The sequence below is a fragment of the Puntigrus tetrazona genome, chromosome 2 (assembly GCF_018831695.1).
Source record: "Puntigrus tetrazona isolate hp1 chromosome 2, ASM1883169v1, whole genome shotgun sequence".
NCBI classification, from domain to species: domain Eukaryota; kingdom Metazoa; phylum Chordata; class Actinopteri; order Cypriniformes; family Cyprinidae; genus Puntigrus; species Puntigrus tetrazona.
Genome location: NC_056700.1, coordinates 20706293 through 20732982, shown reverse-complemented (window position 1 = coordinate 20732982; position 26690 = coordinate 20706293). Strand labels below are relative to the sequence as shown.

The following is a 26690-nucleotide window of genomic DNA, read 5'->3' as shown; positions in this document are numbered from 1 at the left end:
GATACAAAACTGAATTTTCAACACCATTACTCCAATCTTTAGAGCAGCATGACCCTTCATAAATTGTTCTATTATGTCAGCTTAGTGCTAAAGAAAGATTTCTTATTATTAGGAAGTAGGCTGCTTAATATTTTTTTGGAAATGGTGACATATTTTTCATGATTCTCTGATGAACCAAACAAAAATATATTTAATTCCACTTTTTATCAGTTGACCCCAAACTGGTACTGGTCCCAAACATTTGAAAAGTAGTGTGCAGTAAACTGTACCAGTAAATCTTCTTGTGTCTTGAAAGACTATTTGAAGAGCCAGAATGTAACTGCCCTCTGCTGGCAACATCTGCTCATTACAACCATTTTTGCTAATATTCATCTCCCTGTTTGTGTGTGTGTGTGTTTGTGTGTGTATGTCTGTATCAGTGGGGAGAGTGGAGCAGGTAAAACTGAGAGCACAAAGATGATTCTGCGCTTTCTGTCTGCAATGAGTCAGCAAAGTGTGGCGCTCTCAACTGCAAAGAGAGCATCATCTCACGTAGAGGAGGCCATTCTGGAGAGCAGGTTTGTACATATATTAAATAACACAAAACACTCTATATACAAAGTGTGCTCACTCTGATGCATTACCTGTCTCTCTGTCTTTCTAGTCCAATAATGGAGGCATTTGGAAACGCTAAAACAGTTCACAATAACAACTCTAGTCGCTTTGGGAAATTCATCCAGCTTCATTTCAGTCAGCATGGAAACATCCAGGGGGGAAGAATCACAGACTGTATCCTCTGTTTGTGCTTTGTTTTGTTATGTCATCTGTTAATTAATTTCTGTAGTTTTATTTCATTACCATTATTGTGATTGTGCCTCTTTCTGAATTTGCCTTGACTATATATTTTTAACACACAGACCTTTTAGAAAAGGTGAGTTTCTTACATTTTTTAAACTTTTATATGTATGATTCTGTGTGTGTGTGTGTGTGTGTGTTTGTGTGCATGATTTATGTGGGTCACTGATTATGTCTTTGTTGGACTCTTATTGTCTGTGTTTTTCTCAGAATCGTGTTGTGCGTCAAAATCCCGGGGAACGAAACTATCACATATTCTATGCTCTGCTGGCTGGAATCAGTGCAGAACAGAGAGGTGAGTCTGGGCAGTCTATATTGTCTTCAGATTTCAGTTTGAAGCCTCTTTTTAACCCCTGTATTGAGACTTATAATGTCTTGTCCTTCAAAGGTCCCTTATATAAGTATCACATCCTAAAAGGAACACATTACTTTTTGGAACAGGGCTCATTCTCCATGCAACTCCCCCAGAGTTAATAAATTGAGTTTTACCATTTTTAATCCATTCAGTTGTTGTTGTTGTTATTAAAAACATTAACAAAATTGAATGCATGAAACAAAGTGACTAACGTATTTCAGTGTGATTCAGTTTAGATGATGGGAATCTAAAATTGTTTAAAATAGATTTTTGCCATGTGTGGTTCTGTTTTCATATTCAGATTTCTTCCAGTGTGCAACCTATAAATAACTATAGTAATATATTTCATTTTAAATTAACTTCAAGCCATAAATCAAAAACAGAGGCGGATTAGAGATTACAGGTTTAGTGATGAGCCATATAATGTGCAAAACTGTTGTTGTTATTCATGGCTTTCTCAGTTTAGTCACCTAAGCCAGAGTTCACCTTCTGCTGATGTCACTGTCAAATGAGACAGAGAGGTCAAAAAGTCATAGTATCACAGTGAATCAGTGATGTTTGTGACATTGTATCAGTTTGTTTAAGATCTGTGTTTATCGCTCTCCCTCATTTTCTCACAGAGTCGTTCTCCCTTTCCCCTCCGGAGGGCTTTCACTATCTGGGTCAGTCAGGATGTGTGAAGGACAAAGCCATTAATGACACAGAGACTTTTCAGGAAGTGCTGGTAAGCCAGTCACAACATCACTGTATGATTACTCTAAAGTACATTAACACACACTCCACTGCTGTACAGCAACAAACTATTTTACTACTCTTTTCCCCCACATATAACTTTAAAGGTTTGTGGTCAGTGCTAATTTTAATGTTTTTGGAGAAAGTCTCTAATGCTGTATTAATATGTTTAAAGATACAGGTAAAACTGCAATATTAAGAAATATTGTCATTGCGATTTAAAATAACTCTTTATTTATGCTGATTGACTTTGTGTGTTAGAATGCTCTGAGGACAATGCAGTTTGGAGAAGAGAACATCAAGGAGGTGTTGAGGCTCCTTTCAGGAATCTTGCATGTGGGAAACATAGATTTTTTAACAGCAGGTGGAGCCCAGGTCTGCTCTAAATCAGGTACTCACTCCTCCACTTTCTGCTTTTTGTCCTCTTGATTAATTCATTCATGTATGAGTTGTTTACTGTAATCTGCTGGTGTTAATTGCTTTGCATTTATATTAAAGTAAAATATGTCTTCGTTTAGCTCTCAGTAAAGCTGGAGATCTTTTGGGTTTGGATTGTGCCCAGCTGGCTGAAGTTTTGACACATAGATCTATGATCCTCAGAGGAGAAGAAATCAGCACACCTCTAACTGTAGAGCAGGTAACGGGTGTTTCCCATTAAACATCAGAACTTAATTTCTTAACACAATATTTACAAAACCTTTCAGTGCCAGCATATTACTGTTAAGTGCAAGAATAATATTCAGAGATAAGCAGTTATCCGTATATATGATCAATCAAGCCATACCTGAAAATCAGGGTTGAAAAGAGGTGGAAAATTTTCAGGATTTTTTGGAAACTTTAAGAAATGTACCTGAATTTTTTTCTTTGCAACCCTAGTGAAAACAGCACAGATTTTATCAGAATACTTTTGAAATCACTAAAAACATGCCTAGAAACTCTCCCTCCCTCTAGAGGACTTCACATGTAAATGCATTGTATTAAAAACATGTCACCTTCCACACACGCTGTATGAATATAGCATAACTTTTAGTTGAAGATGAATATGAATAAATGTATAAAATCTAGAAATAAACAATATAAAAACAAGTTAGTGGAAAACTGAAATTGAACGCTACATATCACATTTTAATACATTTTAAACCTTAATTATGGTTAAGTAAATAATACATAGCTTTTGAACTCAGAATAACAACACTAATATATCTGTGTGCATCAGGCGGTGGACTCGCGAGACTCTATGGCGATGGCTCTCTACTCTCAGTGCTTCACTTGGATCATTCGTAAATTGAACAACCGTATCAATGGCAATGAAGACTTTCGATCCATCGGCATCCTGGACATCTTCGGGTTTGAGAACTTTGAGGTGAGAGTCATTACGTCGTGTTTATGACAGGTTTTAAGACGGTGGTCAAGACTAGTGCTATTTCTGCTTAATGTTCTTTCTTCCTCTCAGGTGAACCGGTTTGAGCAGTTTAACATTAACTATGCAAATGAGAAACTACAGGAGTATTTCAACAAGCACATTTTCTCTCTGGAGCAACTCGAGTACAACAAGTATGTCATTACTAATATACAAACGTAGACACTCAGCACGTCACCAACCAAAACACACTTCAGATTAAACTAACATGCATGGAAAACATCTAATTCTCTGCAAATTTTATTTCTTTGCGTTCAAAGAGAAGGGCTGGTCTGGGATGACGTCAACTGGATGGATAATGGAGAGTGCCTTGATCTCATAGAAAAGGTACACACACTAACACGGGCTCACTCAAAAACACTGTATACATTCTGACGTTTAGAGCTGAGTGTGTCTTTGCCTGTTTTCTCTGCAGAAGTTGGGTTTGCTTGCTCTTGTGAATGAGGAGAGTCATTTTCCTAAAGGCACTGATGACACATTGCTGGAGAAACTCCATAGCCAGCATTCTGTACGTCATTCACAGATATCACACATATCATCATTTTTCTAAAGGGCATCAGGTTTGCACACTGCAAAAACGGTTTATCTTGCTGAGTATTTTTGTCTTGTTTATAGTCAAAATATCTTAAAATGCTTAAATCAGCATACTGATAGGACTAAATTAAGTGCATTTTGCTTAAATCAAGTAAAATGATCTGCCAGAGGGGGCGAGATAAGCTGTTTTTGCAGTGCATGTGTGAGAGCTGTAAGAATGTAACCAGATGGTTAAAGGAGTAGCCTAAACATTTGATACACCACAGATTTGAATATTGGCCACCCTGAATGTTAACTGTTGTATAATCACTAATCAATATCTCTCTTCATCTCATTAGAGGAATCAGTTCTATGTTAAGCCTCGTGTTGCAGTTCATCAGTTTGGAATTAAGCACTATGCTGGAGAGGTACAGCAACCTGTCTATGTTTGATTTGGATTTGATTGCTTTGATTAATATACTTTTTATGATATACAGTAAATGTGAATTAGCAGTTGGTCATAAATCAAATGCAGTCTTAAATTGCAAAATAGGTGCAGTGTATATATTTCATAAAAGGTCATGTTTCATGATAGGTACAAGTACAGAAGAATGATTATTTATCAACACAAATGGTGTTCTATTGAATATGATTAAACAGACTTTTCATACAATGTCAATTGAATCAGTCGCTAAGTTGTTTTTTTAACAGTTTCGATATTTGTTATGAGAGACATTTTAGCATTTTTTTAGATATACGTTGCATTTGAATAAAGCCCTTTTTTGTTTAGTTTTTAGTACTTTTGTGTCGCAAATTTTTATTGGAAAAAAAATAAAGAAAAAGTGCTGGCATATATCATGTGTTATGGTATATAATGGAGAATGAGACAAAAATATGTTCAACATCAACATTGTGGGTGTCACGTCTCAGGTTAACATCCTGCTTTTTGTCTCCAGGTTGTGTATGATGTCAGAGGAATCCTGGAGAAGAACAGAGATACTTTCAGAGATGACATTCTCAACTTACTCAGGGAGAGCAGGTGTGTGTGTGTGTGTGTGTGTGTAGTTGTATAACTGTTCTCTGTGAGGTCATTTGTTCACATGCTTCTGTTCTCTCAGGTTGGATTTTGTGTATGATCTTTTTGAGCGAGTGAACACCTGGACTGGACAGGACACTGTCAAGTGCAGCTCAAAGTATCGCAGACCTACCGTGAGCTCTCAATTTAAGGTAAGAAACTTCAATAATGCTTTAGATCAGGTAAGAAAAGGCTCATTTTAAAAATAATAATGAAGCTAATGACATTTGATAGAATTTTGAACTTACACTTTCTCTCTTGAATCTTACTTTTCTGCAGAAGTTTCAAAACTTTTGATTTAAAAAGTGTACTGTCTGTTATTTTCACTAAAGAAACTATTAAAACTTCCTGGTCATCTTTCAGTTATTATAAACCAACTGAAAGTATTATAAAGCATTTTGACATTTTGTAACAGATTATTTATTTCTGTCTTCCCAGAATTCATTGCACTCTCTGATGTCCAACCTTAGTGCCTCCAATCCATTCTTTGTACGCTGCATTAAACCCAACAATAGCAAGGTATGTGTCACACACACACACACACAAGCATATAAACTTACTGAACTAAGTTTAAGTCACTTTGAGTTGTATTCAGGTTTGTAATTATTGTTGTTTCTTTTTTTTATTTTGACAATGCCAGTCATGTCTGGTCACATTTATGGGCCGAGTTCAAGTTCGGACATCTAAAACACATGCTGATTAGACACACACACCGTCAGATGGCTATTCTCTGTATGGCTGTTTATCTCTCTATGTTTTCATTCAGTAGTGACAGAAGGGGATTACACACCGTAAACTCTTTGTGAAGATATAAGACTCCTTTGAGAGATACACACACGCTCTGCACACATTTCTATTCAGATTGCGTTGGACCCAAGGCCATTCAACAGCCTGCCTATTAACTCTACAGCAGATGTCAGACTGCATGTGTGTTTTGTGTATGTTAGTTCCTCTTTGTTCAGTTGTTGAAGGTCAGTGCCGAGGTGTTAATGGGACACATCAATTCTGTTCCATTCTACTTTTGCAATCAGATTGGGCTTTAAACACATCAGTGCTGAAGTAAATCAATATGCAAATTTAGCCTTGTACAGAAATCACAAGTAAAGAGTGTATAGTGATATTTAAAAACAACATTAAAAAACACAAGCAAATTAATATAGTATAGTAAAGAAAATTATAATTGTTAAAAAACTAAATTAATAAACTAAGCCATAATTCCAAAGGTATGATTATCTATATAATGTACAGAATAATGAAGGAATAATTAAAATATAAAGACAAATTAAACAGGTACTATTGATAACATTTTTTGTCTGTGAATTTTCTTTTTTTTCTGTTTTTCTTTTGAAACTGATGAGTTAGAGTAGTAAATTACATTTAAATAAATATTAAAACAAAATTAATAATTTGTTAAATGACATCTGTCAAAATTAAATCTATCAAATATCAAATCCACTTCAAATTCTATGTTTCATCTAATATTCGGTTCAATTTAAAATCATTCTTCAGCAAAAAAAAAAAAAAGTAGTAAAAAAAAAAGTAGTAAATTACTGTTTAAAAGAACAACTAATATTAACAATTTAAAATAAATCTACGATATTTTGTTAATTGAATAAACTCATTTCTTCCTCTCTGTCTCATTCTATATATTATATTTTAGTTGTAAGTGTCTGTCTCTCTATTCGCTGTTCCCCCACTTTATTTGAATGTAAACAGCTGGGGTGACTTCTACCCCTTTTCTACCCACAATGCATTTCACTCCAGCACCCCCTCCCCCCTTAAACACAAATTAGCCCAGCATGGGTCCGATCCCCATGGCAACCAGCAGTGTGTGAATGAGAGCGAGAGGTTGGGGGAGTGTATGTGTGTGTGAGCTGACCAGTCTATCACTGGCTCGTGGTGGACATACACTCGCTCAGAGCTGCTGTTGGTCACAGGATGAGAAAGGACACTTTACTATACAGTAAGAGCTCATATATTATAAAAAGCAACCTTTTGTATGGTTATATTGTAGCTGTTGAGAAACAGAACTGATGTAGTGATGTTTAGACAGATGCTGAGAGTTTTTACAGATGTTTGAATATCTGTTTTGACAGAGTCTTCAATAATATGAGTTGTGAGATATCTGTTTATTTGTTGGATAATGAAGATGCTTCTCAGTTTTTTTGCTTAATAAACTGTAGATTTATGAAAGCACTATTTTGCACTATTAGTGTTGTTTGTTTCTTAAAGGGATAGTTCACCCAAAATGACATTTCTGTTCTAATTGATTCATCCTCTTGGTTTTCCAAACCTGTATGACTTACTTACTTTCTTCTATGAAACATAACATAAGAAATTTTGAAGAACTGTTTTTGCCCGTATAGTGAAAGCCAGTGGGATCCAAAACAACATTGGACCTCTGTGACTTTCATTCTTTGAAAAAACACATGTATCAAGTTTGGAACAACATATGCATGGCTAAATGGTAATTTTGGAGTGAACTATCCCTTTAATGTGTTTATATATTGGTAGTATTTGTTTTTCTGGCAGCCAATTAAAGAGAGATGTTGTCCCTCCCCCAATGAAGCGCTCTGACATTGATCCTGTCTGCGTTCTATGACTTGTGCTGCATGTATCAGTATGTTAATGTGCCTCTGACTATAATGAATGATTGTGCGAGTGTGAGTGTGTGTGTGTGTTGGTATTGACCTTGCTCTCACAGAGCTCATTCAGCACTCATCTCCTCATCTCACTTTCATTCTGGTTCATTCCTCCTTCCACAGAGATGACATTTAGAAGCGGGGATCACAGCGCCCCATTTCCGACCTCACCCCCACACAGGGTCACAGGTCGGGGGAGAGGGGGTGATGATGGCCCACTTAGTGTATTTTGAAGAATGAAACCACTCAAAGCTCAACCTATCTATATTTAAAAGCAGAATGAATCCAGCTAATTCAGATTTAGAACTTGTTTAAATAGAACAGTGGAGAAGCTGTAGTGTTTGAAATTGCTACAATGTTTCTGTCTTTCTTTTGCAGATGCCCAATCAATTTGAGCAGTCTGTAGTCCTCAACCAGCTGAGATATTCTGGGATGTTGGAGACAGTTAAAATCAGACGTTCTGGGTTTCCGGTTCGGAGAACGTTCAAGGATTTCTCTTTCAGGTTTGTACCCAAACACAATAAACTCACATATTCATGCTAAAAATGGATTTGTTCTGAAACGTTTTCATTTTGGTTTGTGACAAATAATTTTTTTACAACACCACTCCTGGCATAATTAAAGTCATTATTATTCTTTTCAGTTCATACAAGTCTTCTTTCTATGCAAATGAGACCAGAATGTGTCTTATTCACATAGTTCTAAACTGTTTGGCACCCTGAATTAACATTTGTGGTGTTACTTCTGCTTTTACTGCATTTCCTATTTTTATGGTAGCAGTAATTCATTGAATGATAATCAAATGATGGATGAGAGTGTTATAATTGGGCAGAAAGTCGAGCAGTGTTTGCATTCAAAAGTACGACTTAGAGCCAGGTCAGGTCAGTTTGATATTAAATTTGGATAAGTTTAAAATTGTTCCGTTGATGTGAAAAAAAAACATTTCCCAAATTTTGATCGCATGATGTGGCATCACTTCACGTTTTACGGTCACCATTGAAATCAATGGATTCACATTGTTTGTTGGCGTAAACTGTTGTGTTCACACTTCCTTATTGTAAGACATTTTTGCATGACAATTTCAAGGTGACATATCCTGACTTTTATAATCAGGTCCCCAGTGCATCAAGGAAAAAGCTCAGTTGCATTTAAAGAAACAGGCACCAATATTAGTGTTTCTGCTTCCACGCAAAATAGGCATTTCTAAATTAAATAATAAATGATCTGTAGGGTATTTTGTGCTAAACCTTCACAGACACATTCTGGGGACACCAGTGACTTGCATTTACACTTTGTTAAAACTGGCATAATATGTCATCTTTAATAACTTTTTTTTGTTGTCAGGTACTATGTGTTGATGAGGGGTTTGGCCTTGTCAGATGACCCAAAGGGGCGGTGCCTCCTCCTTCTGCAGCTTTACGACAACAGCAGTGCTGAATGGCAGCTGGGAAAAACCAAAGTGAGCAACATCATGCTTTCTGGATATTATTTTTGAGATTTGTGACTTTTGTTGGTAGCTGACATGAAATGCTTTATGCAGTTTTAACAGTTTCATCAGTTAATAACTAATAGAGAAAAACTGTTTGTAATATCTGTTGTCATTTTATCACAATTTAGGACCTTATAAAATAAGCTGTTATATGCAAAAGGTGATTTAAAATAATAAATAACTGGTGACCAGTTTTAGAATCTATGATTACATTTTTTCCATTTACATTCACAAACTTAAATAGTAATGCATCAGATATGAGAATGTTGAATCCTATAGTGAATAATCAAAGTGATTTTAGTGCAAATTAAGCAGCTTAAAATATAAAAACATCTAATTTATTGGTTTTGTACTCTGGATCAGTCATGACACGTTGTGAATGATGTCTATACATTGTTTTTTTTTTTAGGTGTTTATAAAAGAAAGTTTAGAGCTGCGGCTAGAGAAGCAGAGAGAAACAGAAGTGCTCAAAGCGGCTTCAATTATTCAAGCTCATATACTGGGCTACAGAGCGAGGTAAACACACTTACACATGCATATTCACACTTCCAGTTTGTGCCAACTCTCATGTACTCCCTCTGCTGGTTGTAGGAGGCAGTATAGGAGGTTGTTGCAGTGCATTGTTGTCATCCAGAAAAACTACCGCGCACTGTATTGGCGGCGGCGCTTCCAGATGACGCGCTGGGCCACCATCACCTTACAGAAGAGGCTCAGAGGGCAAAGGGCACGACGGCTCTACGTTCACCTTCTAGAGGAGAAGAGGAAGAGGGAAGAAGAAGAGAAGAGACAAAAGGAAGAACAAGAGGCACTGGAAAGGTAGGCCTTTATTATTATACTTATGTTTATGTTTTTTGGGTTTGTTTCTGATTTTCTTGCAATGTTTTTTTCATCAGAGAGAGACAGCGCCTGGAGTTGGAGCTCTTAGCACAAGCAGTTAGTGAAATTTCTGTTTATCTTCTGCCTGTCTATCTTTCTTTTGTCTATCTATCTATCTATCTATCTATCTATCTATCTATCTATCTATCTATCTATCTATCTATCTATCTATCTATCTATCTATCTATCTATCTATCTATCTATCTATCTATCTATCTATCATCTTTTTGTCTGTCCATTCATTTGTCTGTCTGTCTATTCATTTGTCTGTCTGTCTATTTGTCTGTCTGTCTATCTATCTATCTATCTATCTATCTATCTATCTAGTTAATCTGTCCATCTTTCTGTCTGTAAGTCTGTCTATCTGTGAAGAAACAAATAAGAAAAAAACTTCTTTGATATTAGTTTTCTAATTATGAAATACTACCACTGAAAGCAATGGTTATTATTATTTATTTAAATTGGTTAATTGTCCTTAACTACTGTTGGTTTCAACATTCTTCTACGAAATTCAAGTAATTGGGAAACACATTCTTTTCTCTTTGTTCTACACAGGCAGAGGAAGCTCGAAGATTAGAGGAAAAAACTAAACATGAGCAGATTCAAAATTTCTTAACTGAGACAGCCACACCAGACAGTATTGTTCCTGAGAGTATTCCACTTGAGAACGACCCACCTGAGAACCCTGAACCCTTCTCTATAGCGGAGAAGTTACTGGTAGAGCAGGTGTTTGGCGAGGTGTTCGGGGCAGAGACAAACCAGACATCACAGGTGGAGGAGATCTTGCGTTTAGAACGTGAGATCGAAGGTCTGCGGCGTCAGAAAGAGGCTCAGGAGCAGAGTTTAACTGCACAGTCATTGCATCGCCTGCAGTGGCTGCGTGATCAAGAGCTGCGCAGGCTAGAAGAGGAGGCCTGCAAGGCGGCGCAGCAGTTCCTCACCTCGCTCAACTTCGATGAGATCGACGAGTGTGTGCGTAACATCGAAAGCTCGCTGGGTGGGTCCAGTGGCTCACAGAGGGAGGTGGCCAGAGGGGAGGAAGATGAGGTGGATGAAGGTCTGGGAGTGGACGAAGACGGATTTAAAGACTCTCCCAACCCCAGCGAGCACGGACACTCTGACGGCCAGCGCACCAGTGGAATCCGCACCAGCGATGATTCCTCGGAGGAGGATCCTTACGCAAACGATCGTATGCCTCTGCCCCCTGCCCTGCCCATCATCACACCCTTGGCCTATCATGCTCCGCCCTCCAGCAGTGGCTCCACCTACTCTCACGCTGTTCAGGAAGAGGAGACGGAGCTAATCCCTCCCGATGAAGATTCAGATTATGATGCCGATGATTATGATGAAGGAGGCATCATCATGCGGCCTCCTAGCCTCCCGCCTCACAATGACCACTGGTCACGTGACCACCGCAGCTCTTTGGCAACCAGCACGAGTGTCAGCTCAGGGGCGTATCGCTTCAGCTCGGAGGGGCCACAGTCTTCTGTGAGTTTTTCCACACACATTCAATATGGTTCATTTCATGTAGATTCATGTAATAATTTGAGTGTTCCTGTAGAGCATATTTGTCAGGTATATTGGACAGTTGGAACTTAATGCATGTTCCAGGACTTATTGTATATGAATTTTCTGTGCATGTTGATGCATTGTATGCTTCAAATGCATTATTAAATGCATTCAAAATTCATCAATAATTAAATATAAAAGTTTCAATTGTAAACACACTGCTGTTCAATAACATTTATATATATATATATATATATATATATATATATATATATATATATATATATATATATATATATATATATCAAATAAATCCAACCTTGGTGAGGATAAGATATTTCTTTCAAAATCATTCTTTCAAAAAATTCTTAAGGATCCCATATTTTTGAATGGTAGTGTACATCACATTACTGAACTAAAGTGTGTTATAAATGCCTTGTTCTGACTTCAAAAGCATGCATTTGTGCATTTTCACACGTCATTGCTGATTGTGTATCCCTGTGTTTCTCTCTCTCAGTTTGAGGACAGTGAAGATGACTTTGATAGGTTTGACACTGACGATGAATCATCTTACAGACGGGATTCTGTCTATAGCTGTGTCACTCTCCCCTACTTCCACAGTTTCCTTTATATTAAAGGTACATAGTTCTCTCAACACCTCTTTCTCTATTGTGTTTGTTTGATTTCAGAGCCTGCTAGAGAATGTAATGAAATTCATCTCCAAACATTTGGTGTAAACATAACTTTTGTAGCTTAGTTCAGGTATAAGTGCATTGTCTGTCTTAGTTGTTGTAGGTTATATCATTTAAGAAAGTAATGTTTCCCCCTAAACTGTTTTGTAAAATGTAACACCCTGTCTACATCCAATCTGTTGCAGCATTTCATTAGGAGAAGTCTAGACGTACCTATGACCTTTGCAATCATCATGTGTGTTGTAGGTGGCCTGTTGAACTCCTGGAAGCGTCGCTGGTGTGTGCTGAAGGATGAAACATTTCTGTGGTTCAGGAGCAGACAGGAGGCGCTCAAACAGGGCTGGCTGCTGAAGAAGGGAGGAGGCTCCTCTACACTCTCTCGACGCAACTGGAGACGCCGCTGGTTTGTCCTGCGACAGAGCAAACTCATCTACTACGAGAATGACACTGAGGAGCGGATGAAAGGCATGCTGGACATGCACGAAGCAAAGTAAGACCTCATGGAGGGACACAAAAGTTTCAGGTCATAATCAGTGTGTCACTTGAACTGGAATGCTACAGTCGTGCTAACCCTGCCAAATAATGTTTTTATAAACACCTGCTCACTCTAAGAAATTCATTTGAAACTGTGCATAAACACAATAAAGCATAATGTATTGTATGTATGAGTGTTTTTATTCCTCTCTTTCATTTTGTGTGGTTTTATTAGAGAGATTATTGACATAACAGGGAAGGAGAACGGGATTGACATTGTCATGCCAGGAAGAACATACCACCTCGTTGCTGAAACTGCAGAAGATTCCAGGTAAGTGTGTTCGTTAGACACATCAAGCCTTGATGTTATTTTAAATTGTAGAACATACTGTTCAACTGAGGTTCTCTGTGTTGCGTGCAGCCATTGGTTCAGCGTGTTGAGTCAGGTGCACATGTCGACAGAACAAGAAATTCGAGAGATGCATGATGAACAAGCAAATCCTCAGAATGCTGTGGTAAGTATTACACACACACACATATACACTGACAATTTGCAGACAGAGTTCTAAGATATTTAAAAAAGATGTGTGTTTTTTTTAGGGCACATTGGATGTGGGAATGATTGATTCTGTATGTGCCTCTGACAACCCAGAAAGGTAAACACAAACACACTCACAAACAATTAAAAAGACACTCTATTCTCTCTTTGGCTTGTTGTTGTGACTTTCTCACAATCGCAAAATTTATATTTTCACATTTGACCCTATTTTGACATTTTTTTACTACAATTTGTACAACTATAACAAATTGCTTGTGATAATCCTCTGGATAAAGGCATCTGCTAAATTAATGTATATGTTTAAATGAACTGAACAGTTTTTTTTCAGGGTAACCCATGCAGTTTCGTTATCATGTACAGACATTAAAATATTTCTGCTTTTTTTCTTTGTCCAGACCAAATGCGTTTGTTATAATCACAGCCCACCGCGTGCTACATTGCATGGCTGAGTCAGCAGAAGAAATGCATCACTGGATTACATTGCTCCAACGTACGAAAGGAGACACGCGTGTGCAGGGACAAGAGTTCATTATCAGAGGTGGGAGGTCACCTAATAAACAAGTCAAAAGTCATGCTCAGTTATTTATGTATTGTCTGAAAATGCTTTTACCTTCAATTAATTTAGATAATAATGCAGTTAATTTATATTATGAGGATGTTTATGTTCATGGTTTGTATATTTTATATAGTTTGTATATTTTATGTTAATATTTTAGTGTTAAGAATGTTATGGAACATTTTTGGTTTAAATCTTATTTGTAATGTAATGCATACTGACGGTTAGTTTTTGAAGAAGGTTGTTTTTGTTCAAATAAAAAGTAAAATTTCATGTTATAATGTTCACTTGTTAGGAAGCCTTTAAGTTTAAACTGAATTTAAATCTGAAAATGTCTCAGATCTCTTCCTGTCTGTTTTTCTCTCCAGGTTGGCTGTACAAAGAGATTCGGGGCAGCAGTCGTGGGAATCTTAAGCTGAAGAAGCGCTGGTTTGTGCTGACTCACAATTCTGTGGATTATTATAAAAGCTCAGAGAGAAATGCTCTTAAACTGGGCTCTTTAGTGCTCAACAGCCTCTGCTCCGTGATCGTCCCTGATGAGAGAGTCTTCAAAGAGACCGGTTAGCATAATCATATATGCACATAAACAACAAACTTTTACATCTTTCTCAGACTCCAACCTATATTTGTTTGTGTCTAGGCTACTGGAACGTGAGCGTGTTTGGTCGTAAGCATTCATATAGGCTGTACTCTAAGCTGCAGACGGAGGCTAGTCGATGGGCTAACGCTGTGCAGACTGTCATCGACAGCAAACCGCTCATGGATACACCCACACAGCAGCTTATACAGGACATCAAGGTAACACACACACATATATGCACATGCATACATGTTTTTGTAACATAGTTTTCTTGAAATACTCTTGTAATCTTTTGATTTCAGGAGAACTGTCTGAATTCGGAGGTGGTGGAGCAGATCTACAAGAGGAACCCAATACTGCGTTACACACACCACCCTCTGCATACAGCCCTCCTGCCTTTACCCTATGGAGATGCACAGCAAAGCTGTGAGTAAAACACACACACACACATTCTCAAAAACACCCTAACCCTAACCTAACACACTAAATGCATATTTTAGCTGACAAAGGGAGAAGTTACGGCACGTTGCAAGCTGAGGCCCTCAAGCTCTTCAACGTTCTTCATCAGCTAGAGACAGAGGACAGTCCTATTCCTCAGATTCAGGGGCTTCTGCAGACGGCTCATGACCTACGTCCCCTAAGAGATGAGCTCTTTTGCCAGCTCATCAAACAGACAACACACCACCCAAAGCCTGCTGGTCCCGCCCACATCTGTGGCTGGCGAATCATAGCCTGCATGTGCTGCACATTTAGCCCCGCCTCCAGGAGTGTTCTCAAATATCTGAAATTTCACTTCAGAAGGTCAGTGTGTTTCAAGAATTTTGTTTTGACTGACATATATAAGATCATTTCTTGCCTACTGCCTACTGTACAATAAACTACCACACTTACATTTATAATATTACTAAAGATTTCTGTTTTCAATGAATTGGTCTTTTTAACTTTCTTTTAATCAAAGAATTCAGAAAAATAGAAATCACTTTGCAGCACAAATGTCCTACTATTAAACACTTTTATTTTAAATGGATAAACATTGTAATTTTAAATCTAATCTTTATATTTGCTATAGCTGTTTTATGTGTAAAACTTTTGAAAGTCTCATCAAATAATTAATAAGATTTTAAGATTTTCACTAAATATATTTAGACCACAGCATTATAATCTACATATAATTATTTAAATGTAAAAAGTGTTAAGTTTAAGTGAGCCTTAGACGACAACAGAGGTACTGTAAATAAAAAAAATTAAATTATTATTTTCTGCTCAGGACACGAGAGCTATACCCAGGCACCGAGATGGAACGATATGCTGGCTTCTCCCAAGATGCCTTGCGGCACGTGCGTGGACGAGAATACGTTCCTTCACAAGAGGAGCTGAGGGCTATCCTGAGCAGACAGGAAATGACATCAACAGTTTACTGCCACGGTGGCGGGTCCTGCAAAATCACCATTAACTCACACACAACTGCAGGAGAGGTACGTGAACACATCCACACACATATACGCGTGAGCTGCAGAAACGTGTTAACCTCTATGTGTGTGTGTGTGTGATGGTCTCCAGGTGGTCGAGAAACTGCTGAAGGGTCTCTCAATGGAGGACTGCAAGAACATGTTTGCTTTGTTTGAACATAATGACACTACAGACCGAGCCATAGAGAACAGGACTGTGGTGGTCGACGTCCTCTCTAAATTTGAGAAGTGAGTCTAATTTCAAATTTGTATAAAAAGAGAAATTCTAAAACATAAATATCAAATTTGTAGAGCTTCATAGCTGTAGAAAATAGAACATTTTAACTTATGCTAAATGATTTAAAGTTTCTATAGAATGACTTAAAACTTTGCCTCCTAAATACACGAGAAGCAGAAAGTGCTTTCTGGTTGGATAAAAAAAAGTGGGTTGCTCCTCACAATTAATAAGGCTACTGTGATTTCTGTTAGGTACTCTAGGGAGATTTTATGCATCATATTACACAGAAAATCATTGTTTACAATACATTTTTGTTAGTTTGTTTTTCATTATCTGGAATAACATCTTAAAATTGTCCCTCATTCAGGTTGGCAAATAAAGGACAGGAAGGAGAGAGCTGGAAGTTTTATTTCAAGCTCTTCTGTTTCTCAGAACCTGAGAACGTTCATGCTGAAAGCGTGGAGTTTGCATTCATGTTTGAGCAGGTTTGATTTCACATTAATATTTGGCTTTAAAACAATCAGTTAAAATTGTGTTTGTTTAATTAATTATAATAATTGTTTTATCACATATAAAATATATTGTCAACTGAAAAAATGGTTATTACAAAAAGTGGTGTTTCTATACAAAAAAATCATTTTCTCACTCTCTCTCAGGCCCACGAGGCTGTCATTAGAGGTCAGTATCCTGCTCCAGAAGAGACGTTGCAATTTCTGGCTGCTCTTCGGCTCCAGTATCTGTTGGGAGACTACACTACCCAGAGTGCCTTGCCTGAGCTGGAGCAGGTGTTCCCTATGGACCGCCTGCGTGCTCGAGTACAGCAATCCGCACGGTGCTTTGCATCTGCCACGCCATCTACAGAAAGAAAGAGGGGTAGTTTTCTGGAAGGCACGCTGAGGCGGAGCTTCCGAGGGTCACTGGGGCGACAGCGACAAGGGGAGGGGCCTGCAGCCATAGAGGTGTGGCTGCAAGATGAGAAGGCGGGGCTGAGAAGTTGTTTGGTGGAGAAATGGCGTAAACTGCAGGGGATGGAACAGGACCAAGCCATGAAAAAATACATGAGTCTCATCAAGGAGTGGCAGGGATATGGATCAACCCTGTTTGATGTGGAGGTGAGCGTGCACACACACACACACACACACACACACGATTTATCAGCAAAGCAGTGTAGCTGAACAGGTTCTCTCTGTTCATCAGTGCGTAGATGGTGTGTATCCTGGAGAGCTGTGGTTGGGCGTGAGTCGTAAGGGTGTGTGCGTGTACAAACGTGGGGAGGCGTGGCCTCTGGAGGTGTTTCCCTACGAGGTCATTCTGTCCTTTGGTGCACCTCAGCCAAACATCTACAAGATCAGCGTGGAGGGACGAGAACTGCTCTTCAACACCAGCATGGTACAAACTCTACATATTAACATTAAAATGCGTTTTATTATTATTATATTAATTTGTTACAGCATTTTTTAAATCTTTCACAGACCTGTGGATAATATTAGATCAAAAAGACCTATTTGGGAATTGCAACTAGAATTAGGCCATTTGTGCATGAATCATCCAGTTCAATAGGTTCACTGAGAAAAAAAAAATCTGATGAATCATAAAATGTCTCATGTCTCAGAGTGATGGTATTTCAGTTTAAATGTAGAGGAATAAAAAATTATATATATATATATATATATATATATATATATATATATATATATATATATATATATATATATATATATATATATATAATGCATACAAATGCAGTAAAGTGTTTTCTAAAAAAAAAATGTTACAAATACTTGAAAAATGTTCAGTAAAAGGTTAATAATGCTTTGTCAGTGTCCACCATTGCCAGTTAGTAACTACCCATAACACTCAGGTTTTACACAAAAGAACACTCCTAAGTTACTACAGAAAGTATAAAAAAAGTCTTTCATTTATTTTATTAATATTTTTGGTCATTATGAAGGCCTGAATGAATGTATATGTTCCTTGCAGGATTATTTTTGGAAATTAAACCATTAAAAATGTATAAAACAATTTATTCATTAAAAAAAACAGTGGAATACTGAAGTAAAATTAATTTCACTAACAAGGACCACGACCACAACCATGCTGATCGTACTTTATTGTGATGAAGAGGCACAAGAAGCAGGGAGGGATAGAATGAATTGATCAGGGAAGATTCAGAGTGGGAGCTTTCTTCTCTGTAGGTAATAAGTAGGGTTATCGGAAGACCTCCCCCTGGATGCAGCCTGTAGAAAATGTGGGATGTTAAAGATGAAGGGAGAAAGGAAAGGAAGTGGGATGAGATGGATGGGTTGAAGGGGGAAGGGTGTGTATGAATGAGAAACTGAGACGAAAAATTCAGAGAAGGTCGTTTTTGCTTAAATAGCTGACGGGGAGAAAGCTGATTGGTTGAGGCGTGGCCCAGTTCGCAAACTTGTAACATTAAACATAAAAATGTAACATTATATTTTAGGTAGTTGCAAAGGCAACATTTCTTAGTTTTGTACAGGTTAACTAAAAAAAAATATCTAAAAATAATATAAAAATCGCAATAAAAATAAAAAATAAAAAATATATATAGAAAAAAAAGCATTTTAAACATTCATCAATTCTACTTAAAATAACACTGATTCCTTTGTGTTTGTCTCTGTAGGTGATGGACATTGCAAAGCTCATGAAGGCTTACATCAGTCTAATAGTAAAGAAACGTTTCAGCACTTGTCAATCTATCAGCAGCCACGGCAGCAACTGGTGATCTCTCACACTTCTCATAAATGTGCCTTTGAGGTTAAGAGTCAGCACCCAGACAGTTTAATTACAAATTCACAAAAAAGTGACCCTTCAATGCTGAGGGCAGAAAACCAAAGACAATATCATGAGACACTTTCACGACACTACCATGTTCCCACAGACACGCATCGAGTTGTGCTCGAAACTGTGCCACACATACATGTCTATTCACTGAGCCCCATGTTTTATATTGTCCTAGTCCGGTTGCATTTCGTTGGAATTCTGCGGGCAGAAAGTCCAGTCCAAAATAACCAGCACTCAAATCCAGTGCCTTTAAAAAACACACAGAACTATACACACATATGCAAACACACACAGAGTGCCCTTTACGCCTGTTTTATATGTGCAATGTTTATAACGTATGTTATATATTTCTGAGGAGCTGTATATTTTATAAACCTTTTTTGTTGAACTGCAGGATTGTGATAATACTATTGGATTTAGTCCCTCTGGTCCTGTTATTTTTCTACTGTAAGCCTATAAAAACACTAAAACAGCAGGAAAATCTTTCTTATTTTGTATCTTTACTGTGCATTCGTTTATAGGCAATAAATATAACACAATTCAAAGACTCTTACATTCATTGAAATGTTCATCCACATTTGCTCTGTGCAGTGCAGAACGGGTTTCTCTGACAGAAGGCCTTCTCATTTAACACTTCACATCTCTGGGACATCTGAATGAAATCTTTTGTAGGCTATGCTAATCAGCTAGCATGAATGCTGGAAGGCTGTAATCGGAAGTCACGAACGCTGGTCAAGTTTCAAGGGCAGAAACACAATGTGCCCAGATGTCATTTTCGCTGTAGACTTGAGCTGCTTAGGAAGATGTTCAGTGTGCTTATGATATTTATAATTATTTCACTCCTAACATTTTATACCACATATATCAGTCTTAGAGAGCTTCTGACATTGCTCCTCCGCTGCTTGGTATCTTAAGGGCACAATGGTTAAAATGCTTACCAGCATCACAATATCTAACCACCACAACTCCAATTCTTCATGAATTTTGTATGAGTAGGCTAATAGACTTCTTTTTTTGCTGTAATATGCACAAGAAGAGATGTAGGGCACTTAAGCATTAACAGTGTGTATGATCTTTCTGAGGGTCATTTAAAGTCAAGTGGGAATAGAATAAATTGACACCGATGCTTACAGCAGAATCCGATGCAGCAAAAGTTGTTTGTTCAACCTTTCCAAGTTTCTCCACTACCTCTTTGGCATTAATATCTGAGGTCTTATATTTCCAAGGTAGAGTAATAAAAGAGCTGTGTGGTGTTCTGACTTTATGTAGAATTTGATCCAATTTGAGCTTTGGATGTGTTAACATTTTCCAACTTTTGCATCTAGAGCACGATACTGACTGTCCAACCATCCACGACACCCATTTTGGTGGCAAGTTATATACACAGACAAACACTACTGACATTTCCCAAAATTTAAAAATCTTTTTATAGAAGCCAAAAAAGGAGGAAAAAATGTAATTCTGGGTTTGTCTCGCAATTCTGAAATGTGAGACAAAAAATCACAATTACCATTTTTATTTTGCAACTGAAACTGATGTCCATAGCATATCCTCTCTCCTTTAACTAATTTCCTAATCTAGCCTTTAAGTAAACCATTACATGTAAAAATTGTTGGCTCTGACACATTACTTGTGCCATGCTCTTCCATCATAAGTCTCTTTGGATAAAAGTGTTTTCTAGATGCATCAACCTAAATCCATTTTTTGGTATTTAATTTTTAAAAACATTTCTCAATGACTTTTGCTACCCCTTTTGCCAATTTTCTATGCTACTTCAATGTTTTCAACAGCGCTGTCAATATCAGCCCTCATTTGCTTAGTATGGATATACATTCATTTATTTTTACCATGGAATAAGTGACTGGTAACGGCTGCTCCACAACCAATTTGAAAGTACCATGCGGCTGCCACAAGGGGCAAAGTGTAACGTTTGTATGCTTACGTCGGAGATACTGGAAATGTAGCTTAATGTGAAAAGGCCTGTAACTGTGGTACCTGTACATTATGGCAGGTGAAGCGTAATGAACAGAAGCTGTGATAAGTTGTAGTTTATCAGTGCTGAAATGGTTAAAAACCCGAACATAAAAACGGTTGGTTTAAAACAAACATTCATTCGTCTAACAGCAGTAATACATTTTTTGTGCATTGTAAGTCTGTGTGCGGAGAGCTTTGCAGTCTTGCTTCGAGGTTCAAAGGCTAACCCAGAACTTCCAGGCTGGAAACACCTGTTCGCTTCTATCCATTTCAGTTTTTGCGTCTTCTAAAGTGCTCTTCAAGTAAGGCTCCTCCCAACACGGAGGCTCCTCCCCCTAGTCAGCCACTCCCACATGTTTGATTGGTCCCTGAATGAGTTTGACTTGATGTCAAACAGACGTGACCCTAACCACTAGCTCGCCTGAGCCTTGCTCCTGCGGGGAGAGGTCAGAGGTCACATTCAGGCACATAGAGAGGAGGCGAAGAGGGCATCGAGGCGATGACACCAGTCGGGTGGTTTGTGAGTGGGTGTTAGAGACTGTATGTGTGTTTGTGAGAGGCAGCCACAGGTTACGGTGTGGGCTGTGTGTGTTCTCAAGGTCTCGGTTTTTATCGTAGTTCTGGACGTCCCAGAAGAGATTAACAGCCCGCCAACGCATCAGCACATTGTACACAGCACCACCTTCATGAACAATCAGACCTGAAACACAAACATGTAAACACACTCTTAATAGGACTGCATATTGATATACATTTCATGATTTAACTTTATTCACAAGATGCATTATAATTCAGATTCCATTTCATATCAGTTCTGTATATGGTAGAATCTTTACAACCTTGTCAGTTGGTACACTAATATTAATGAATAAAACTAACAACAAAGTAGGGGTGTGCAATATTGACAAAAAAATTATATCTCAATATTTTCTGAGATTTTATCGATAATTAGACAATATTTTATTTTCGGTACATTAAGGACTGCCGTTGGGCAGCTGATGTTTTTGATATTCTTCATATTCTGTGTGGAAATTAATCTTATTCAATAAGTTTTAACTGATTTTTACCTTAAAAATCATAAAGCCCTTTTGTCTGATAATATTTGAAATTATTTAAATAATAAAAGAGACTCTGAATGTGAAATTAAAACCACCAGTATGTTGCAGTATGTCACTGTAAATAAGTGTGTAATCACAGTTGAACCAAATCATTTAAACGGATGATTAAGACGAAGCACTGTCATATTGCTCAGAGACGCAAAATAACTAAAAATAATTTTTTGTTGTCTTAAGTCGCTTTTTTAACTTTTTGTTTGTTAAAACTATGTATAAAATCTATATCCCATTTAAATTCATGTGTGCACTCTTCTTATGAAATTTATTAACTAGGCTATATGAAGTGATATAAAAAATACATTACCTGCCCTCACATGATTAATTTAAAGGCATTTCATTAGACTGAATCATGAACACTCTGAATGCGCACTAGTCTAGTCTTCACATTTATGCGATAATGTCAAATAGTACATCGTTAAAACAACAATTACAATATTATCACAGACAATATATATCACACACCCCTACAACAGAGTTCAAATTATTACATTTAATTGCTATTTATTTTCAGATACTGCAGTAAATGTAATGTTGCATGACATGTTTCTGCACTTGAAACACATTTCAGTAAATTAGTACGTTTCATAAGCATACTTTCTGGTGCTCATTCACGTTTATTTCTCAGATCAGATCTGAGAAAATGGCGTCGCACAGGAATAAAGCTGTTTTAGTGCATAAATGTGTCTCACCGATACACACAAGGTCCATGACTGCATACATCCCGTAACAGATCTGGAACAGGATGTCACTGCGTTGCCATAGCGCCTCTGGGCTCAGCGCTGACCACAGCAGCCATGATACACTGGCCAACAGGAAGATGCCACCCAGCAACACTGCAATAACCTGAACCTTCTCCACCAGAGTCATGGTGACGGTCTGCCACTGGCAAAACATCACAAACACGGTCACCAATCTGAGCTCCATGCCGAGACTTAATGCACTGTACACGACTTCATATTTTAGCAGATTTTGAAACATCATACGATCGATTTTGTAAATGGTCACACAAGAAAAAGCTGATAATCATATACTTAAATGGTTGAGTTCAACATGGCAACAGACTGAAGCTGATTCAGGCAGAAACGTGCTTTGTGGCTATGAGCTGCGTAACAAAAGCAAATGATGTGTTCTGAAAGCGTGTATCAAAATATCAAACATGTCTGAATTGATGGAATCATAGTCTGATGATTAAAAAAAAACTTGTACTGATCTCGAATGCACAAACTGGCTATGACTTCAGGCAATGAGCGTAGATTTGTCAGACTGTAAATTTGTAAAAACATTGGCTAAAATCATGTAGTGTATTCCAGCATTAATATGCCATTAAAAACATTTTGTTCAGAAGCAATGCACTACAGATGAAACTGCAGTGCAAACTTACAATAACCAGAACATTACAATCCTTTGGTATGGACACTGATATAGTTATCATAGTTATCTCTTTCGTTCTTGGTGTGAACGGGACTTAATTAGGTTAAATCAGACCCGCTCAATAAGAAAAATCTTCAGAGCCATTACTGAAGCCCTCATTGAATAATGAATCAGGGACCATTAGTGTGATGCACCCAGCACATCAGACTTGCGTTTTTCATTTCATTATTTTTTTTAAACAGCCATAAATATTCCTACATTAGAATCTTACATCACTAAAGTGACAGCTTATAATGGTAACTAAAGCACATGTGAATAACAATCGAGCGATTCTGTCATTTTCGTTTAACTACAGTTGGCTCCTAAATGCTTTAGTCCAAAGCCGCGATCAATATTTCATAAATCCCCCTCTGTGCGTTTACCTGTTGTGGTGGTTTGATATGTATAGGCAGGATGTTGAATCTATAGTTGCAGAGTTCACAGCTCCAGGAGCCCTTCTCACTGATCCACTTGAGCAGACACTGCTGATGAGCATGTCGGACAGATCCGGCACAGCGGCACGGGCTCAGCAGCTCCCCCTGCAGCCAATCACGACACGCGCGGACATGTCAATCAGCCAATCAAAACACATCTAGATAAAACACAGATTCGGTCGAGCTGGTGATTCACCGCTGCACGATTGTTTTTTTGTGCGCCTTTGCAGACGACTCGAGGAACTCTGACAACGGAGCAGATTAGTCTAAATGAGGAGAACATTCGGAGTGAATGAAACACTATACGCATAATGACAGGGATTCATCTCAGAGAGTGGACGGGAAATGATTCATCTGCGCATTCATGAATAATTTCAGGAGCATCCTCATTTAGAACTATAATGAGCCCGAACCCATTCACACACACTCGCAGACACACAAACACAAGGCGCCTCGAGGAAGCACATTAGCTGCAGGAAGTGAAGGGCATTAGACATGAATGGCGCAGCAGGTATTCTAATGGATCCCACCATCTCTCACACACACAAACCACACTGTCTGTTTAAAGCATTAAGAATCATTGAGAGTTCCGATATTCTGATAATTGCATTAATTATGTAGAAATATAATGCAAAAGGTGTTTAGAAGGTTTATATTTCTCAGACTGTCCTAACACAACTGGATTTATGAAATGTTTTGACTGCAGTTATGTATATGTAAGGGCCTACAGAACCAACATCAGGATGGGACAACCAAATTTAGAATTCAATTACCGGCCTCACACCCCGCTTCATTTCAAAAACTACCTCACATTTCCAATTCTTCTGTTTTAAGTGAATCACAAAGCATAGAAATTTAATATATAGCCATTATACTCAAAAAACCTTCTGGAGAGTGTGAGATGTGCAGAAAAAAATGTAAGCTAAATATTATATATATATAGTGATCTGTTACTTCTTTATAGTTATACTTTTGTCTGTCAAAAGCACTCTCATTTGCATTGGTTTGTTACAAAAATGTTAAAAATGTGACTAATGTACTTTAAATGTGCATATTAGTAAGGTACCTATTTGAAGTGTATCTTTTTTTACAGCCCCGTAGCCTATCATTTCTGAGAGTGGAAAAAAGCAAAATATAGAATTTTATTGTACTTTTATTAATTTAGTAGGTTGCTATTAAGGTTTACTCTTTATATGCTTGTGATGTTCCTCCCAAGACCCTCAGGTAAGCATCTTCTAAATTAAAACATTTCGTGAGATTGAGATTCGATTGCAGTTTTGCCTCAATTCTAACTCGAAAGTTCGAAACCAGGTATTGAATTTGAATTTGAATTTAAAAGGCTCGCGATCCTGGCAACAACCAAAGACGTCGGTGTGACGCATATATACATAGACCGACGATAAACGGCCCGACTTCACCTGCTCGGCTCCTTGAAAGCAGATCCGACAGCCTGGAGTCGGGATGCAGCTCTCGTTGCTGCAACTGGATCCCACCGTTTCCGTTTTCCCCGCGCTCTGCCCGACGATGTCCTCGGCCGGCGTGTCCGTCCCTGCCTGCGCGCCCTCCTCGCTCTCGATCTCTGTGATCGGGTCACCCGTCGCCGGTGTTTGAGCTCCAGCGCCCGACTCCACCTCGCTGAGCTCGCCGTCGCTCTCCGGCACCGTTTGGACCTGAAGCTTTGCGGCGGCGGCGGTAACGGTGGCGCCTCCCGGCGGCTCATCCACCGTCTGCACGTGCAACGGACCCGCCTCTGCGTGCACATCCATGAATGACGGCACCGGGATCAGAATGAAATAGCAAAATTAGGGGTTTGAGCTCTTACGGGCCTCTCTTCTCCCCTCCGGGACGCACAGGTCTTGCCATAGATCTGCGTCTCAAACCGCACGCGTTCTCAGAAAGGCACTCGCTTCTGTTGAAAGTTGCAGATGACCAGGCTGTGCGGCGCGTTGTGCTCGCTGTCTCGTTGGCTGAAAGCAGCTTTTCCCCGGAAGACACATTTCCATCCGGGCGCGGTGCTGGAACACCGAGCAGTGAAGGCACGAAACACGCATAACCTCACAGCCAACCTTCACAAATGAATCAGATGTACCGGTCGAGTGCGTGAGTGGTGCGAGAGCGAGTAAGATTTAGCGACGAAGCCGTTTCTGACGGGAAAGCCGTTCGGGTAACTGCTCTGTGATGGACTCGCGAGCCACCCTCCCCGGAGCCACGCGCTCTTTGCGCCTATTGCCCTTTACGAGGTTTACCATGGTAACCGTATTTACCCAGTGGATAAAACGACGGTCATTTTATATTATCCCTAATACGAAATAAAGGCCACCACTGCGTAAGAAATGGGTAAAAAAGACTCTGAAAGTATCTTACGGGAGCATGATAGCCTTCAGGTACTTTTTTAAAAACATGTAGGAGGTTATTCTCTGAGTAAAGGAATTGCCATCAGTGTCATCTAAATATAATTTGTATATATATAAAATATATTTTGGCATTTGCCAATATACCTTCCAATACTTTTTGTTTACCTGTATAAAAAGAAAGATACACTATTTTTGATAGCTTATGCATGATAGTATTTTATTTATTTATTTATTTAGCTTTATATATAATATATATATATATATATATATATATATATATATATATATATATATATATATATATATATATATATAGCTAACATGAAAATGTTATTATTTTTGCAAATTAAATTGTAGGCCTTTAGAGTTGGGGAGTAATAAGGCTACATAATTTAATTAGCATACAAAATAAATGTAGGCTAACTGTATCTGTTATATTTAAGAAAAAAAATATTTTATTATACTCATGAAAGCGTTAACGATTACAAAGAGTATTATATTTGCATATTTTTACACACATAAGATACAGATTAGATTGATTTCAAAAAATTATTTTGAAGTCTGACAGTCAACTTTCATTAGAAATGTACAAAAGTAATCAGACGT

At 38.2% G+C, this 26690-nt stretch overlaps 2 protein-coding genes across 2 annotated transcripts in view; one reads left to right on the top strand and one right to left on the bottom strand.

Annotated features, from left to right (window-relative positions):
• The window catches only part of myo10 (myosin X), a 36791-nt gene extending 17449 nt beyond the window's left edge, over positions 1 to 19342 (top strand). The window contains exons 5-41 of the mRNA XM_043257472.1: positions 420 to 557; positions 644 to 768; positions 897 to 910; positions 1045 to 1129; positions 1810 to 1913; positions 2183 to 2312; positions 2440 to 2558; positions 3138 to 3284; positions 3375 to 3475; positions 3602 to 3668; positions 3757 to 3849; positions 4214 to 4282; positions 4811 to 4893; positions 4973 to 5081; positions 5368 to 5448; positions 7950 to 8074; positions 8916 to 9030; positions 9470 to 9576; positions 9652 to 9876; positions 9954 to 9993; positions 10492 to 11424; positions 11963 to 12083; positions 12384 to 12627; positions 12847 to 12942; positions 13033 to 13126; positions 13212 to 13267; positions 13566 to 13708; positions 14095 to 14286; positions 14367 to 14524; positions 14609 to 14732; positions 14807 to 15107; positions 15574 to 15781; positions 15867 to 16003; positions 16360 to 16477; positions 16649 to 17104; positions 17190 to 17381; positions 18637 to 19342. Of these exons, the coding sequence (XP_043113407.1) occupies positions 420 to 557; positions 644 to 768; positions 897 to 910; positions 1045 to 1129; positions 1810 to 1913; positions 2183 to 2312; positions 2440 to 2558; positions 3138 to 3284; positions 3375 to 3475; positions 3602 to 3668; positions 3757 to 3849; positions 4214 to 4282; positions 4811 to 4893; positions 4973 to 5081; positions 5368 to 5448; positions 7950 to 8074; positions 8916 to 9030; positions 9470 to 9576; positions 9652 to 9876; positions 9954 to 9993; positions 10492 to 11424; positions 11963 to 12083; positions 12384 to 12627; positions 12847 to 12942; positions 13033 to 13126; positions 13212 to 13267; positions 13566 to 13708; positions 14095 to 14286; positions 14367 to 14524; positions 14609 to 14732; positions 14807 to 15107; positions 15574 to 15781; positions 15867 to 16003; positions 16360 to 16477; positions 16649 to 17104; positions 17190 to 17381; positions 18637 to 18738 (5752 nt within the window). The 3' untranslated portion in view covers positions 18739 to 19342. The remainder of the gene's footprint in view (positions 1 to 419; positions 558 to 643; positions 769 to 896; positions 911 to 1044; positions 1130 to 1809; positions 1914 to 2182; positions 2313 to 2439; positions 2559 to 3137; positions 3285 to 3374; positions 3476 to 3601; positions 3669 to 3756; positions 3850 to 4213; positions 4283 to 4810; positions 4894 to 4972; positions 5082 to 5367; positions 5449 to 7949; positions 8075 to 8915; positions 9031 to 9469; positions 9577 to 9651; positions 9877 to 9953; positions 9994 to 10491; positions 11425 to 11962; positions 12084 to 12383; positions 12628 to 12846; positions 12943 to 13032; positions 13127 to 13211; positions 13268 to 13565; positions 13709 to 14094; positions 14287 to 14366; positions 14525 to 14608; positions 14733 to 14806; positions 15108 to 15573; positions 15782 to 15866; positions 16004 to 16359; positions 16478 to 16648; positions 17105 to 17189; positions 17382 to 18636) is intronic.
• A 1488-nt stretch (positions 19343 to 20830) lies between these two features.
• Positions 20831 to 26019, bottom strand: march11 (membrane-associated ring finger (C3HC4) 11). Its single transcript, XM_043257555.1, has 4 exons — positions 25149 to 26019; positions 23680 to 23835; positions 22576 to 22768; positions 20831 to 21471 (listed from the first exon to the last, which is right to left on the bottom strand). Exons 1-4 carry the CDS (start codon positions 25494 to 25496, stop codon positions 21161 to 21163), a joined length of 1008 nt encoding a protein of 335 aa, XP_043113490.1. The 5' UTR covers positions 25497 to 26019; the 3' UTR covers positions 20831 to 21160.
• Positions 26020 to 26690: the final 671 nt, after the last annotated feature.